Raw genomic sequence first — 15,819 nt, 5'->3', positions numbered from 1 at the left:
AATAAGCTGTTAAAATTAGATATGGCCTTAGTGACTTGGTTGGGTAAATTCTGTTTGAACCCTAATATGGAGAGTAAACCTCTTTCAATATGCTACAAAAGCCTTTTATATGTAAATGGGGAAGAAAAGTTGCCTTATATGATATTATGGGAACGAGACCTATCAAAAACCTTTGATCTATCCCATTGGTATCAAACTATAAAAATTACTAAACAAATATCTCACAGCCTTACATATTGGGAAGCTTATAGCAAAATATTAATGCGTTGGTACTTAGTTCCCGCAAAAGTGTCTCGAATGTATGAAGCTGCCTCCGACAGGTGCTGGAGGTGTCAAAGGGAGAAGGGAACTTTATTACATATTTTTGGGGGATGCTCTCGTCTTGTACAGTTTTGTAACGATGTTAAATTAGTAATTCAAATTTGAATGGATACAGTGATACCAAATTTCCCTGAGTTCTATCTTTTACATATATACCAAGAGTGGAGTCGAATAAAAAATAATGTAGTTATTATTCATATATTAATCGCTGCAAAAATAAGCATTGCTCAAAATTGGAAAAAAACAATCCCACCATATATTTTGGAAGTGCAGGAAAGAGTAGACAAGACGTATGAATATGAGAGAATAGTAAATAAAATAGAAGGAAGAGAAGGTGGCCATGAAAAAGCATGGCAAGATTGGTTAGGTGTAAGGTATAAATAGAGGTTATAGCAAAAGGAGGAATAGCCTAAAACAGATATGAGGTTAAAGCATGTACATTATTGCATATTAATGAATAATTGATAGGGTATGACTGCAAAGCTGAAAGATTTAGGTAAAATAGTGTTAAAACTGTTAAAACAGGACGAATATGCTGAGCATTCCGCTTGTGAGTAAGAACTAATTGTCAATGTCAATTAATTTTACTTTGCATACTGGTATAAGTTGAATATAAGGATTATACATTAAATCAAGGTAATAGCAAAGAAAAGTAAAATTGAATTTATTTTGTTTATGTATTTTTATTTTTATTTTATTTAATTTTATGTTATTGTGTTTTGTTGTTGTTTATGGCTTGTGTTGTTTTTTCTGTGTGTGTAAGAAATAAAAAAAAATTAACAATGGAAAAAATAATAATCTGAGCGACACCTCTAAATACAAAATTTGCTTATAGTATTGCTTGTTTACAATCCCAAACATCCATTCCCTACTGCCATCCTCTGCCCACAGAGATCTCTCCTGTACAATAGCTTTTTAACCCAGAACCTGATTCACCTTTTAAAAAGTCAACATTAAGGCAATTAAGCAAAACACCTTCACATAATGACAACATTGTTATGCAGCTGCTGTTCATACCCATTCCTTCATTAAATTGCTTTATTCTAGTCATAATGCATGAGGACTCTGCTCTTCTCCGTTCTTCTAACCTCTCAACCTCCATGTTTGACCCTATTCCCTCACACCTCATCAATCCGAGCTCTCTCAGAAAATAACTTGAGTTACAATATTTAAAATAACAACCATATTTTAAAAATACACTTCTGTTTCTTTCACGGAAGCAAGAAATATTTATAAAGCATCTTTGGAAGTCAAACAATATAGCCCGTACATTTTAAGGGAAAATATTATTTTTCATTCCCAATCAAGCTTTGATCTTATCTTAGTCCTATACTTATTTTGTGCGAATGTGTGTGTATATAATCCAGTTGATCTCCTGGGACAAAGACAGGAGGGGAAAAAGGTGTACCTCAATGAGATACTTCAGTCTTGACTTGACAACCCCATTTTTATTGCTGCATTAGAAATATAAAGCATAGAAATAAGTAAATATATGATCAATTGCCTTTGTTTCCTGCAAATGAAAGACTGAAATCCTTGAATTATCGAATTATGATCCTCTCTTTGATTTCACTGAGAATGTTGTGCATATCCTAGAAATCTCTCATGTGATGGAGGCCTGATTTGTTTGGTGAAAACCACAAGCTCACGGTACCATTTTTGTGACTGTTTTCCATGTACATGGGTATCTCTGTATTACAGGCATCTCTGTATTATACATAGAATAGTGTGTGTCTGCATATGCAGCTGTGGGTCAACAGAGGGGGAGGACAGGCGCTCTTTATGAAGGCATAAAGTATAGTCAGCTGTTGAATTTATTTCGTGGGCTAATCAAGTTAAAGGACCACTCTAGGCACCCAGACCACTTCAGCTTAATGAAGTGGTCTGGGTGCCAGGTCCAGCTAGGGTTAACCCATTTTTTTTATAAACATAGCAGTTTCAGAGAAACTGCTATGTTTATATATGGGTTAATCCAGCCCTCAAATCCTCTAGTGGCTGTCTCATTGACAGCCGCTAGAGGCGTTTGCGTGATTCTCACTGTGAAAATCACAGTGAGAGCACGCAAGCGTCCATAGGAAAGCATTGATAATGCTTTCCAATGAGACCGGCTGAATGCGCGCGCAGCTCTTGCCGCACATGCGCATTCATTTGAATGGGAGGAGAGGAGGAGGATCCTTTTCCTGGCACTATAGTGGTCCTTTAAATGTTACACTGTGAGCAGGGCCGGCGCGTCCATAAGGCGGCACAGGCGGCCGCCTTAGGGCGCCAGAGGAGGGGGGCGCAAAAATCCGAATCCCCTGCCTCTGGCTGGAGACTCGGATTTGTCATCTCACCTCTCTCCCTGCAGCCAGCACACAGCAGGAGCCTGGCAGTGAAGTCAGCCGTCCTCCTCTGATGATGTCAGAAGGGGGCGGGACTTCTACTGATCCCAGACTCCCCAGCAGTCCTGACTCTATCTGCAGCCCGTCCCAGCCGACCACCAGGGGTAAGTCTCTCCCTCCTGGCCCAAGGTAAGTCTCTGGGAGGGGAAGGGGGTGGGGGAAAAACTTGTAGCATTTTTTTTTTTAAATCAAAACGTTTTTTTTCCAGCCCCTGCCCCCACCATACTCCCCCTGCCCCCACTATACAGCCCCTGCCCCCACCATACTCCCCCTGCCCCCACTATACGGCCCCTGCCCCCACCATACTCCCCCTGCCCCCACCATACTCCCCCTGTCCCCACCATACTCCCCCTGCCCCCACTATACAGCCCCTGCCCCCACCATACTCCCCCTGCCCCCACTATACAGCCCCTGCCCCCACCATACTCCCCCTGCCCCCACTATACGGCCCCTGCCCCCACCATACTCCCCCTGCCCCCACCATACTCCCCCTGCCCCCACCATACTCCCCCTGCCCCCACTATACAGCCCCTGCCCCACCATACAGCCCCTGCCCCCACCATACTCCCCCTGCCCCCACTATACAGCCCCTGCCCCCACCATACTCCCCCTGCCCCCACCATACTCCCCCTGCCCCCACTATACAGCCCCTGCCCCCACCATACTCCCCCTGTTCCCACCATACTCCCCCTGCTCCCACCATACTCCCCCTGCCCCCACCATACAGCCCCTGCCCCCACCATACTCCTCCTGCCCCCACCATACTCCCCCTGCCCCCACCATACTCCCCCTGCCCCCACTATACAGCCCCTGCCCCCACCATACTCCCCCTGCCCCCACCATACTCCCCCTGCCCCCACCATACTCCCCCTGCCCCCACCATACAGCCCCTGCCCCCACCATACAGCCCCTGCCCCCACCATACAGCCCCTGCCCCACCATACTCCCCATGCCCCCACCATACTCCCCCTGCCCCCACCATACTGCCCATGTCCCCTCTACGTCCCTCTATAGCCCCTGCCCCACCATACTGCCCCATGTGCCCCTCTACAGCACCTCTATAGCCCCTGCCCCCACCATACTGACCCTGTCCTCCTCTACTGCCCCTGTGCCACTCTACAGCACCTCTCTTTACCTCCATAACCCCTGCCCCACCATACTGCCCCTCTACAGCTCCTCTATTTCCCTCTACAGCCCCTGCCCTGTCTACAGCCCCTCTTTCCCTCTAAAGCCTCTGCCCCACCATACAGCCCATGCTCCCCCTATACAGCCCATGCTCCCCCTATACAGCCCATGCCCCCCTCTACAGCCCCTGTCCCCACTATACTGCCCATGCCCCCCCCTATTGCTTTTGTGCCCCCCTCTGTATCCCCTGTGCCTCCTCTATTTCCCTCTACAGCCCCTGCCCCCTGCCTCTGCCCCCCTTTCACACTCCTCTACTGCCCCTGTCTCACCCCTCTACTTCCTCTACCCGCCTCAACAGCCCCTGTCCCCCCCTCTACTTCCCATTTACCCCCTACCATACTGTCCCTGTGACACCACTTTATTGCCTCAGTGTCCCTCGTTACAGCCTGTGCCCACACCATACTGCCCCTGTGTCCCCCTCTACTGCCCCTGTTTCCCACCATACTGCCCGTTTCCAACCACATTGCCCCTTTGCTCCCACCACAGCCCCTATACTCCCTTCTACAGCCTCTAACTCCCTTACTTCACATCCCTTCCACTCCCTTTTACCCCATAACAACAGTACAGCCCATATTCCCTTACTACAGTCCTTACCCCCACTATAGCCCCTCTCCCCCAATTGCTGCCCATATCCCCACACTACAGCCCCTGTTCCCACTTGCAGCCATCAACCTACTTCAGTCCCTAACCCCCTACTACAGCCCCAATTCCCCACTACATTTCCTAAGCCCCCAATTACAGCCCCTAACTCTCAACTACAGCCCCTGTCCCCCTACTACAGCCCTTAACTCCTTAATTAGAGCCTCCTTAATTAGAACCCCACTAAAACTCACTACCCCCCCTCCCCCCCATCTAAGATTAGGTTCTGGATCTGCCCCTGCTCTGTATACCTGTCTACATGTCTCTGTATGACTATGTCTGTCTGTGTCTGTATGTCTCTATATGACTGTGTCCGTGTGTTTCTGAATGTCCCTGTATGCCTGTGTCTGTATGTCTCTGTATGACCGTATCCATATGTCTCTGTATGCCTTGTTCTGTATATCTTTGTGTGACTGTCTGTGTATATATGTCCCCGCATGCCTGTGTAAGTATGTATCTGCATGCCTGTATGCCTTGTTCTGTATGTCTCTATATGCCTGCATCTTCATGTCTCTGTATGTTTGTATAACTGTGTCTTTATTTATCTATATGCCAGTGTCTGTGTGTCTGTATGACTGTATGTCTGTGTACCTGTATGTGTTGATTGTATGACTGTGTGCCTGTATGGCTGTGTTTGTTTGATTGTGTGCCTGCATATTTCTGTGACTATGTGCCTGTATGTGTGTGTAGCTATATATCTATGTCTATATGGCTTGGGAGGGAAAAGTTACACAAAGGAGCCTGAGGGGAAGAGGGACACACAAAAAAACAGGCTGAGGGGAGAGACCCACAGAAAAGGGCTGTGGGAAAGAAAGACACACAAAGGGGCTGGGGGGGGGAAAGGAGATACACATGGGGGTTGTAAGAGACATACAAGGGGGTGTAAGTCACACTAAAGGGGGGTACAATACACTACATGGGGATTTCAAAAGGCTGGATATGAGACACCGCTAAAGATACATCTTATTCGTGTTGGGGGGGGGGGGGGCGGCAAAATTAATCTTCGCCTGTGTAGCCAAAAATCCTTGCACCGGCCCTGACTGTGAGTAATGTCCTGCTATGGGAGTCAGCAAGTCTATCTACTACAGCAAAGGGCTGTGTTTATGTAACCTGAGATTGCTCTGCAGGGACAGTGGGTCCAATCAAGATAACTGTTTGTTGTCAGGATGTATTGGCACAGAGGAGGTGGAGGGTGAGAACTAGTGTACGGAATCACTTTGTTGCTTTATATTTCTTTTCCGGTGTCATGTGCTCTATTCCCATTGGTGAAATTGTTTGTGCAATGTTTATTTTACTCTATGCTGTGATCTATGTAAGCTGGCTCTACATACAATAAACAGAGTATGAGTTCTAAGGAGTTGCCAAGAAAGAGGTTGGTTGTCTTTTCCTTGAGGTCTCACAAGATATGGCTATTCATTGCCCTCTATAGAGTAACTACTAAGAAGAGTATTGCCCGAAGACTGGATGGATAGAATATCATATAGTAACCAGATATCAGCTCAGTATATCTCGCTATCAAAGAGGAGTCATAGCATTTAGTGGTGCAGGTTATGTATAAAGAAGACCCATGGACGATATTAGGCAGTATCATCACACCTTGGGATAAAGTGTAAGTGATAAAATTAAATTAATCAGTGTAAAAAAAAAATAATAATATACTTAGATCATATATATATACATATTATATATATGATCTAAGTATATATATACACATATACACACACACACATACACTGTCTAGGTGTATTTTACTATTAATATATATATATATATATATATATATATATATATATATATATTAATATCAAATTACACGTAGACTGATACTGATTATATATATATATATATAATTATTGTTATATATAATATAAAAAATATGTAAATACGTTAAAAAATGAAATAAAAAAATAATTAAAAATAAATAATTAAAAAATATATAGATGTGTGTTATTTCGTTCTAACTGTATTGTGATATATATATATATATATATATATATATATATATATTTATATCAAAATACACATAGAACAAAATAATATATATACGTATATATACGTATATACGTATATACCACTATATATACCTATATATAAATAAAAATATTTAAAAAAAATTATATATATATATATATATATATATATATAATATATAACATACAAACTAGTGCACTCGCTTATTTACTAAACAGTGATTTCAAATCCTAAAATGTACAATTTAAAAACACCTCACCTAGGTAAAAAATAATGGGGGTTTGGTTACATTATATGATCCTACATTGCATAAGCCTGCCAACTGCATCAAAGTACCCCATTCTTGGCAGGTCTTACTCTAGCAGCCTAATGCTTGCTCTTATGAGATTAATCCACTTACTGGAAGCATTACTGCACCCCTCCCTGTCACAGGTGTCTCATTCCAGGATCCTATTTAGCCTTGACTTGCAGAGAGTCCTATTTAGCCTTGACTTGCAGAGAGTCAAGGCAAGTAAGTGGATTAATCTCATAAGAGCAAACATTAGGCTGCTAGAGTAGGACCTGCCAAGAATGGGGTACTTTGATGCAGTTGGCAGGCTTATGCAATGTATGATCATATAATGTAACCAAACCCCTATTATTTTTTACCTAGGTGAGGTGTTTAGTTAATAAGCGAGTGCACTGGTTTGTATGTTTTGTATTTTGGTCCCAGTAGCACCCTGTAATAAATGCATGTTTAGGTGAGTGCAGCCCTCCTGACTTTGTGTGTATATATCTATATCTATATCTATATCTATGTATCTAACACACACACGTGTATATATACATATATTTACGTAATATTTTTACACAATTAGGTATCTTAATTAATTACAATTAGCGGGACCTGCCTGACAACCCATGCCAAAAGTATAGGGAATTTTATTTGCTAGCACTATATTTAACCCTATAACTTTCCAAGACACAATAAAACCTGTACATGGGGGGTACTGTTTTACTCGGGAGACTTCGCTGAACACAAATATTAGTGTTTCAAAACAGTAAAATGTATTACAATGATGATATCGCCAGTAAAAGTGAAGTTTTTTGCATTTTTAACGCACAAACAGCACTTACACGGACGATATTATTGCTGTGATACTGTTTACTGTTTTGAAACACAAATATATGTGTTCACCGAAGTCTTCCGAGTACAACAGTACCCCTCATGTACAGGTTTTATGGTGTTTTCAAAAGTTACAGCGCCAAATATAAGGCTTGTGTTTCATTTGTTTCACATTAAAATTCGCCAGATTAGTTACGTTGCCTTTGAGACCCTATGGTAGCCCAAGAATGAAAATTACCCCTCTGATGGCATACTATTTGCAATAGTAGACAACCCAAGGTATTGCAAGTGGGGTATGTCCAGCCTTTTTAGTAGCCACTTAGTCACAAACACTTGCCAAAATTTACATTTTTTGCATTTTTCACACACAAACAAATACTAACGCTAACTTTGGCCAGTGTTTGTGACCAAATGGCTACTAAAAAAGACTGGACCTACCCCATTTGAATACCTTGGGTTGTCTACTATTGCAAATGGTATGCCATTATGGGTGTAAATTTAATTCCTGGGCTACTATACAGTCTCAAAGGCAACATAACCAATCTGGCAAATTTAATTTCAAATCTAACGTGCTATATTTGGCCCTGTAACTTCCCAAAACACCATAAAACCTGTACATAGGGGGTACTGTTTTACACGTGAGACTTTGCTGAATACAAATATGTGTATTGTATTGCAGTAAAAGCAAACAGTATTATGACATTGACAGTTAAAATTTCATGTAGAACTAAAAAAATAACAACATTTCTTATTTTCTCCCATTTTTTTCATATTAAATTATGTTTCATAGTTAAATAGTTGATATTAAATGAAAGCCCTGTTTCCCCTGAATAAAATGATCTATAATAAGGGGGGGTGCATTTAATATGAAAGAGATGAATTACGGTTGGACCGACATATAGCGCAAATGCCAGGTTTTGTTTACGTTTTGCTTTGTTCACAACATGTACATTTGTCTCAGTCCTTAAGGGGTTAAACACTAAATGGTGGTTTCTTAAACCATCCAAATAGTTGTTTTTCTGTGCAGCCTTTTAATGATTTTGCAGAAAAAAAACATAGATTGAAAACAGACTTGGATGAAATCAATTAAAAAGTATTAAAACAGTTTACCTTTGCCAGACAAATTGAGTTGAATGTCCAGATTCTGATCACTTAGAAATGAATGAATTAATTTTGTGTTAAAGGTGAATAATTGTGCAAAAAGGTTTTGTTTGCATGTCAATGTGATACTAAAAGGGGAGGAGTCTTCTTTCACTTCTGGGTCTTGACAGATATTGCATCTACAATTAAGATTATAAAAAAAAGTTTTATACCGCAATATAAACAAACATAATATAATTTAAGAATAACTGATCTAGATATTCACTATTGCTTTTTACATAAATGCAGGTGAAGAGAAATTTCCTGCTCCTAAATTTTCAAATAAACGTTATTACATTTTCAGCAGGATACAGAAATCTTAACGACATAGTTATAGTACACTATTCTATTTTAAACTAGGATCATTTCAAATGCCATTGTGCTATAGAGCAACACAGGAATCTGCAAGATCAGGGAGTTCAGCCAATAACAAGTAAGCTGCCAACTTCACTCTGCTCCGCAGCCAATCACCATCCTCTTATTATTTGTATAGTATTTGAAACATGTGCCAAGGGAAAAGTAGGCAGATAATAAGACAGTGATTGGTTGTGGTATGAAGACATGCCAGCAACTTAGGTCACACTAATCTCTTATTGGCTTAATCAAGTACATACTCAGAGTACTTCTAGTGTAGAAAAGAGATGAAGTGGCTAAAACGGTGGGATTATTCCATTTTTTTAGGGATTATTCTATTTTTTATTTTTTGTAATTTTTTAGTAGTAGTAGAGATTTGAATACGGAGAAAAGCACAGCAAGCTTACAAGGCCAAAACTTATGCTGTTAATTTGTAATAATGCTCTTTTGGCTACAGACTTAATATTTTAAGTTTTACAAAGTGTGAAAAAATTATACTTGAGCTCTATGTACTCCTTACTAGATGCATTTGTTTATTTTGTCTTTTTATGGAGTTGAATGGATATGACAAATTAATTGTATTTTTTAACCCGAAATAGAGAAGACAGAAATCTGAGATTTAAACTTATTCCCGATCAGCTATTAGGCAAATATTTTTCATTTCCCTTGTATGCTCATCAACATTCTCTATAAAGAAAATTCCAGTGTTGCTCAATTCCATCAAATCAATCCATAATGTCTATTAAATGTCCTAATTAAACTCAAATGGGTCATATGTTTTAAGGCAAAGTTTTATTATGCTACTGACTGATTCATCTATCATCTACTAATCCAGATAAAACTGAAATAAGCTATGACTGGGAGCATTGGTCACGGTTGGTGACATGTTTAGCAAATTCCATTGAGATTTCTTGGTCCTTGGTAAAAAGGAATGCATTTCAATAAAATCGTCAGGGCCACCCCAAAGATTGATAAAACAAAGTACGAAATTTCTACTAAAAACATTGAGTTCCCAGAAGTCAAAGTTTTTATTTTTATAAAGTGATGAGCAGGATTTGTCAAACCTGAAACCTTGGACCAAAATGCAAAAAGAATGTAAGAATGTAACATGCACTGTTGGCTTGATGCCCATCCCAATATTCAAGGCATCAATATAAAGAGCATAAGATAAATGTAATTTATAAAAGGCAAGCAGCAACCAATACATTGCTCACATATAGACTTACTTCTTCTCATCATCACGGTAACACAGACTCATATTTACAAACTTCATGGAACGCCTGCTTACAGTCCAAGTGCAGCTTTCTTCTGATTTGAAGTCTGTGTAGCATTCCAGGCTGTTCATCACAATTGTTCCTTTTTAAATCAAAATAGAGAAAATATTAAGACACTAAGGCCTTGATTCAGTGATAAGCTTTTCAAATTATTTAATATTTCTGGATAAAAACATTTAAAATGTTTTAATATTTAAAAATATTTAATTATTTTTAGATTTATTGTTTGATCTATATCTATATGATATATTGTTTGAGATTTTAATATTTTGAAAAAATTATAATATGCAATTACTTGCCTAAGTGCAGGTCATTGCAATTTAGACAACATGGCCAAAAATTTGTGGATTGGTGTTCGACAACCATCTCTTTCCAAAATTATTGTTTATTAGCAATTCCAATGAATATAAAGAACAATACACACTGCAAGACCATACATATTAAATTAATTATTATTAATTATTACCTTTAACGGCATACAGAAGATGGAATACAATGTAACATAGTGTTGTTGTACTGCAGCAGGCGTTCATCTTGGCAAACAGTTTTGTACTTCTACTGCAGATTATCTTGAGTGTCAATCATATACTTGACTGCTTTGATGCACATGATTAAGAGACCTGCAAACAATATAAGACAAAAAGGATGCTAAATATGTTTGATGGGACATTTTGTGATTATATTTTTACGTCACCATTGATATTCATGATGATAAATAAACGGATCTGTCACACTGACACATTTATTTTCATGTATTCTACAAGATATACAAAACTATAAAAAATAAATAAAAAAAAGGATATTTACTTTTGAACTTTCAGTATTTCCTACAAATCCTCTTACCAACTCTAACCAGATCAAAACTTTCAGACAATCATGTTCACATAGATCTTCGTGAGACTGCAGAAATTAGGACCAGGCATGGGTATCTAAGAGATATTCAGTTTACACCTGTACACCTTGGGAAGGGGGATCATGACTGCTGCCCATGTATGCAAGGGGGTCTGGGCTAAAGTGTATACAATGTTGCAAAGTTATGGGGTTTGGGGAAAGGAGTGGGGAGGAGACTTACCAGTCAGCAGAGACTCTGAAGGAAACTGGTAAAAAAATCTGTGCTGGCTGGATTAGGCCTGTTAGAAAAAGAAAGTTAGTTAGTTCCCTGAATTGCAGCCTGTCACCCTGTGCCCCCCCTCCACATACCCGCACGCATGGCACACATGTCGGAACCTGACCTGCTGAGGCTGCTGCAGGAATACCAGGTCTCCCATGGTCGGGGAGCTCTGGAGGCGTTGGTGTCCGGTGTTACGGCGGTCCCTGGGACTGGCCCCGAGGAGACGGTGTTGGTGGATGGAGCTGGCGGGCGGAGGGCCCGGCAGTCGCGGCCTCCGTCACGCTTATCGCCGAGCCCGGTGCGACACGGTGAGCGGAGAAGTCGGCGGAATCGGGAGAGCGGAGGTGCCGGAGCTGTGGTGGTAACGTCCCCAGCGCTGGAAGGAGGTAGGCGGAGAAGATCCCGGCCGGTCGGAGTGGAGAGGGCCCAAGATGGCGGTGAGGAAGATGGCGCCGGCATCACCAGAAGATCACGCAGTCCGCGCGCTTCTCTTCCGGCTCCACAGGTAGTGACGTCGGCACGCATGGCACGTAGCGTGCGTGCGCCACCTATGGATGTCATCATGCACAGCGGGCACGTGACGTTGCCGCGGGGAAGAGCGCGGACGTCACAGGCTGTGCGACTGCAGAGTGCGCCGGAAGTGGGAACCGGAAGAAAGAGAGCTGGACCGCGGAAGGACCCAGCAGGCTACCGCGGGTCCCCGGAAATTTCGGAAGAAGAGAGCACAGAGTCGGCATCGGATGCTGAGGAGTTCCATGGAGTCCCAGGGCCAGGTCCTGCCCCAACACCCAGTGAGTATTGCGCTAGCGCTTGGGATGCGCTAGCAGGGGGGTCAGGGGTAGGACAGGGTGCTCAAGGTAGCGGGCAAGGGTGGCAGGGACAGGGGGAAGTGGTTAGTTTGTTGAGGGCTGTCCTGGATAGGCTTTTTTGTTTTATTTATTTATTTATTTTATTTATTTATTTTATTTATTTTTATTTATTTATTTTATTTGTTTTTTATTTATTCGTTTTTTATACCGAACTTTATTTTATTTGTACATTGTTTGGTGCTGCTACTACTGTTCCTGATCCTACATCCTGATTGGTTCAGTTGCTGCTTATGAATACCACCTTAGTGTCTAGACAAGCTGATTTTACTCTGACACATTGTAAGTGCAATATATGCAATTAAATTGTTAATTTTTTATACCATCTGCACTATCTATTTTCTTTTCTGTATTTGGAGTGCATTAGAAGATTTGTCATCATCTCATATTGAGATTCATCGCTGGAGATCTTCTATACTGTCCAGTTCCCCAATATAGAGGGAGATACGCCTGATTTCAACTTAATTTTGTGAGTTCTACCACCCATACTTCTCAGTGGTCTCTTACAATATTACCCTATGTAGTGTTTATATATCTTTTGCAGATACTATTTTGAATCCGTATAATTCTACACATCTGCAGTTTGTATTATATTCATTCATACATTATCACTTTGGTGATTCACAATATTTTGTACCTTGGTTTTCTTTCTTCTTTTTTCTTGTCCTGGATAGGCTGCCTGGTGCGGGCCCCCCTTTTCCCTCAGTACCCTCACCCGTGGCGGTCGATCAAGCAGGCGTGGCGGGCGTAGCGGGCCCGTGCCTGCCGGTGTGTGAGTTGTCACCCCTGGGGATGCACATTCCCGTGGACGTCAAGGACAAAATTCTAAGGGGTGAGTATGTGGATCTCCTCTCCTTGGTCTCTACGGACCGTAAATCGGTGGACAGGCCGCGGCGAGAGGAGATGGGGGAAGGTGAAAAAGGTAAGCAGTTGCCGCGTACCTTTGGGAATTGGCTCCAGGGCTTCTGTGTGTACGCGGGTATTATCTCGCGGCGGTGGCCAGAGCGGGCCCCGTCGTTATTCGGATACCTAGATTTGATTTGGGGGGCCTATAAATGTTATGGGGGTCAGTGCTGGTTTCGTTATGACCCGCAGTTTCGCCAGAAAATGGCGGTGAGTCCGGGGATGGATTTCGGGGTGCAGGATGGCAGCCTATGGCTGCTGCTGATGACCCCTTGTCGCCTGGCCCCCTTTCAGGGAGCCGCCGTCGCGCACGCTGGAGCGTCGGCGGGACCGCAAAAAGGAATATGCTGGCTCTTTAACGAGAGCGATTGCCGATGGTATGGGTCCTGTAGATTTCGACATGAGTGCTCGCACTGCGGCGGGGCTCACCCGGCCTCGAGATGTTTTAAGAAGGGGAAGCAGGGGCCCCGCGCGGGTAAGGACGACGTACCTCGGTCGGAGGACGCCGGTGAGCGTGGAAAGGATGCGGCCGTGGCTCGACCGGTATCCTAGACGTCGAGAAGCGCAAGTTTTATTGGACGGGTTTTCGCTTGGGTTTTGGATCCCCTTTGTGCCTTCGTCCGTACCGACCTTTGCGGGTAATTTGCGGTCGGTGGTGGGGAAGGAAACCATTTTGGGAGACAAGCTCGAGAGGGAGGTTCGGCTGGGTCGTATGCCGGGCCCCTTTGATGACCTGCCGTTTCCCAATTTGCGGATCTCCCCTCTGGGCTTGGTTCCCAAAAAAGAGCCGGACTCTTTTCGCCTCATTCACCACCTGTCGTACCCCTCGGGCGGGTCGGTGAATGATGGGATTGACAAGGAGGTGTCTAGGGTCAGGTATGCCTCTTTTGATCGGGCGCTAGAATTGCTGCGGGACGCTGGAACGGGGGCCCAATTGGCGAAGTCGGACATTGAAGCGGCGTTTCGCCTCCTTCCGGTGCACCCGGACTGTTTCCATTTGTTGGGGTGTCATTTCCAAGGTTTGTATTTCTTTGACATGTGTTTGCCCATGGGTTGCGCCATTTCCTGCTCGTATTTTGAAATGTTCGCTTCGTTCCTAGAATGGGTGGTGTCCCAGGTGGCGGGTCTGACATCTCTGACCCATTACCTGGATGACTTCCTGTTTGTGGGGCCAAGTGGATCCAGGGAATGTGCGGTGCTACTGGAGTCTTTTCAAAAAGTGGCGTCAGATTTTGGCGACGGCTGGGAGGGTTGGTTATTAGGCATGTGGAGCTAGAAGGGAATAATGCAAATGTTATGAGAAAGGACGGGGTTCATTTATCTCCCATTGGGTTGGACGTCTTCAATGTGGGTTTACAATCGGGAGTGGAGGCCACACTGTCTGCGGGGGGGCGCGATGCCGGCGCGGCGTAGCGCGCAGGGAGGGGCATCGCGGTGGCGGGATCCCTGGACAGTGCAACTGGGAGTAAAAGAGAAAGACACGGAGTCGAGTTGGGGAGACGACAGACCGCACAAGGGCTGATGGCAAGTGCCGGCTGTTGAGGCTCTTGGATAAAAGAGGTGGAGAACTGTCTGTTGGGTTAACCGCCCAACAGCTGACAGGTTATGGTTATTGGTTTTGAATTTGATTTAATAAAGCTGTGGCCATTGCCCTTATCCACAAGAAAAGTGTGTGGTGTTTTATTGGGCGGGCAACGGGAAGGTATAAGGAGAATGGGTCAGCAGTCAAGTTTCCCCCTGTATACCTTGGGAAGGGGGATCATGACTGCTGCCCATGTATGCAAGGGGGGCTGGGCTAAAGTGTATACAATGTTGCAAAGTTATGGGGTTTGGGGAAAGGAGTGGGGAGGAGACTTACCAGTCAGCAGAGACTCTGAAGGAAACTGGTAAAAAATTCCCACCCACCCTCCCCTTGGTTATGTATGTGTTGGTTTGTTTGTTTTGGTGTCTGGCTGTTGTTTCTTGTTTTGTCACAGCTTGGCGGGATCCCTGGACAGTGCAACTGGGAGTAAAGGAGTAAGACACAGAGTCGAGTTGGGGAGACGACAGACCGCACAAGGGCTGATGGCAAGTGCCGGCTGTTGAGGCTCTTGGATAAAAGAGGTGGAGAACTGTCTGTTGGGTTAACCGCCCAACAGCTGACAGGTTATGGTTATTGGTTTTGAATTTGATTTAATAAAGCTGTGGCCATTGCCCTTATCCACAAGAAAAGTGTGTGGTGTTTTATTGGGAGGGCAACGGGAAGGTATAAGGAGAATGGGTCAGCAGTCATGCTGTCAGTTTGCTTTTGTGGAAGCCTACCTGCTGGACTACAACTCAAGTCATGTATAAAAATATGTTTAGAACAAAAAAAAAAACAGAAACAATCAGTTTGAGGAGGTTCCACTTTCTTAATTTCATTCATATTTAAAGCCATTCATTGACTGATTAGTTCACCTTGAGGAACCTCAACTTTGGTCAAGTTACTCAAAATGCTTTGGCAAAGAACCAGGGGTAGTGACTGCAACCTTTTGCCATATCGTGGTCTTGGTGCCCATATTGACACATTAAAATGGCCCTATATAATTAA

General features: G+C 43.2%; 1 protein-coding gene across 1 annotated transcript in view; it reads right to left on the bottom strand.

Annotated features, from left to right (window-relative positions):
- LOC134601264 (cytokine receptor common subunit beta-like) overlaps positions 1-15,819 on the bottom strand; it is a 98,316-nt gene that overhangs the window by 66,520 nt on the left and 15,977 nt on the right. Inside the window, exons 2-4 of the mRNA XM_063445734.1 lie at positions 10,837-10,990; positions 10,323-10,452; positions 8,713-8,882 (exon numbers count right to left, since the gene is read on the bottom strand). Of these exons, the coding sequence (XP_063301804.1) occupies positions 8,713-8,882; positions 10,323-10,452; positions 10,837-10,903 (367 nt within the window). The 5' untranslated portion in view covers positions 10,904-10,990. The remainder of the gene's footprint in view (positions 1-8,712; positions 8,883-10,322; positions 10,453-10,836; positions 10,991-15,819) is intronic.

Source organism: Pelobates fuscus, chromosome 3, assembly GCF_036172605.1.
Source record: "Pelobates fuscus isolate aPelFus1 chromosome 3, aPelFus1.pri, whole genome shotgun sequence".
In the NCBI taxonomy this organism is placed as follows: Eukaryota; Metazoa; Chordata; class Amphibia; order Anura; family Pelobatidae; genus Pelobates; species Pelobates fuscus.
The sequence above is the reverse complement of the archived record's forward strand: the minus strand, read 5'-3'. Positions and strand labels throughout refer to the sequence as shown.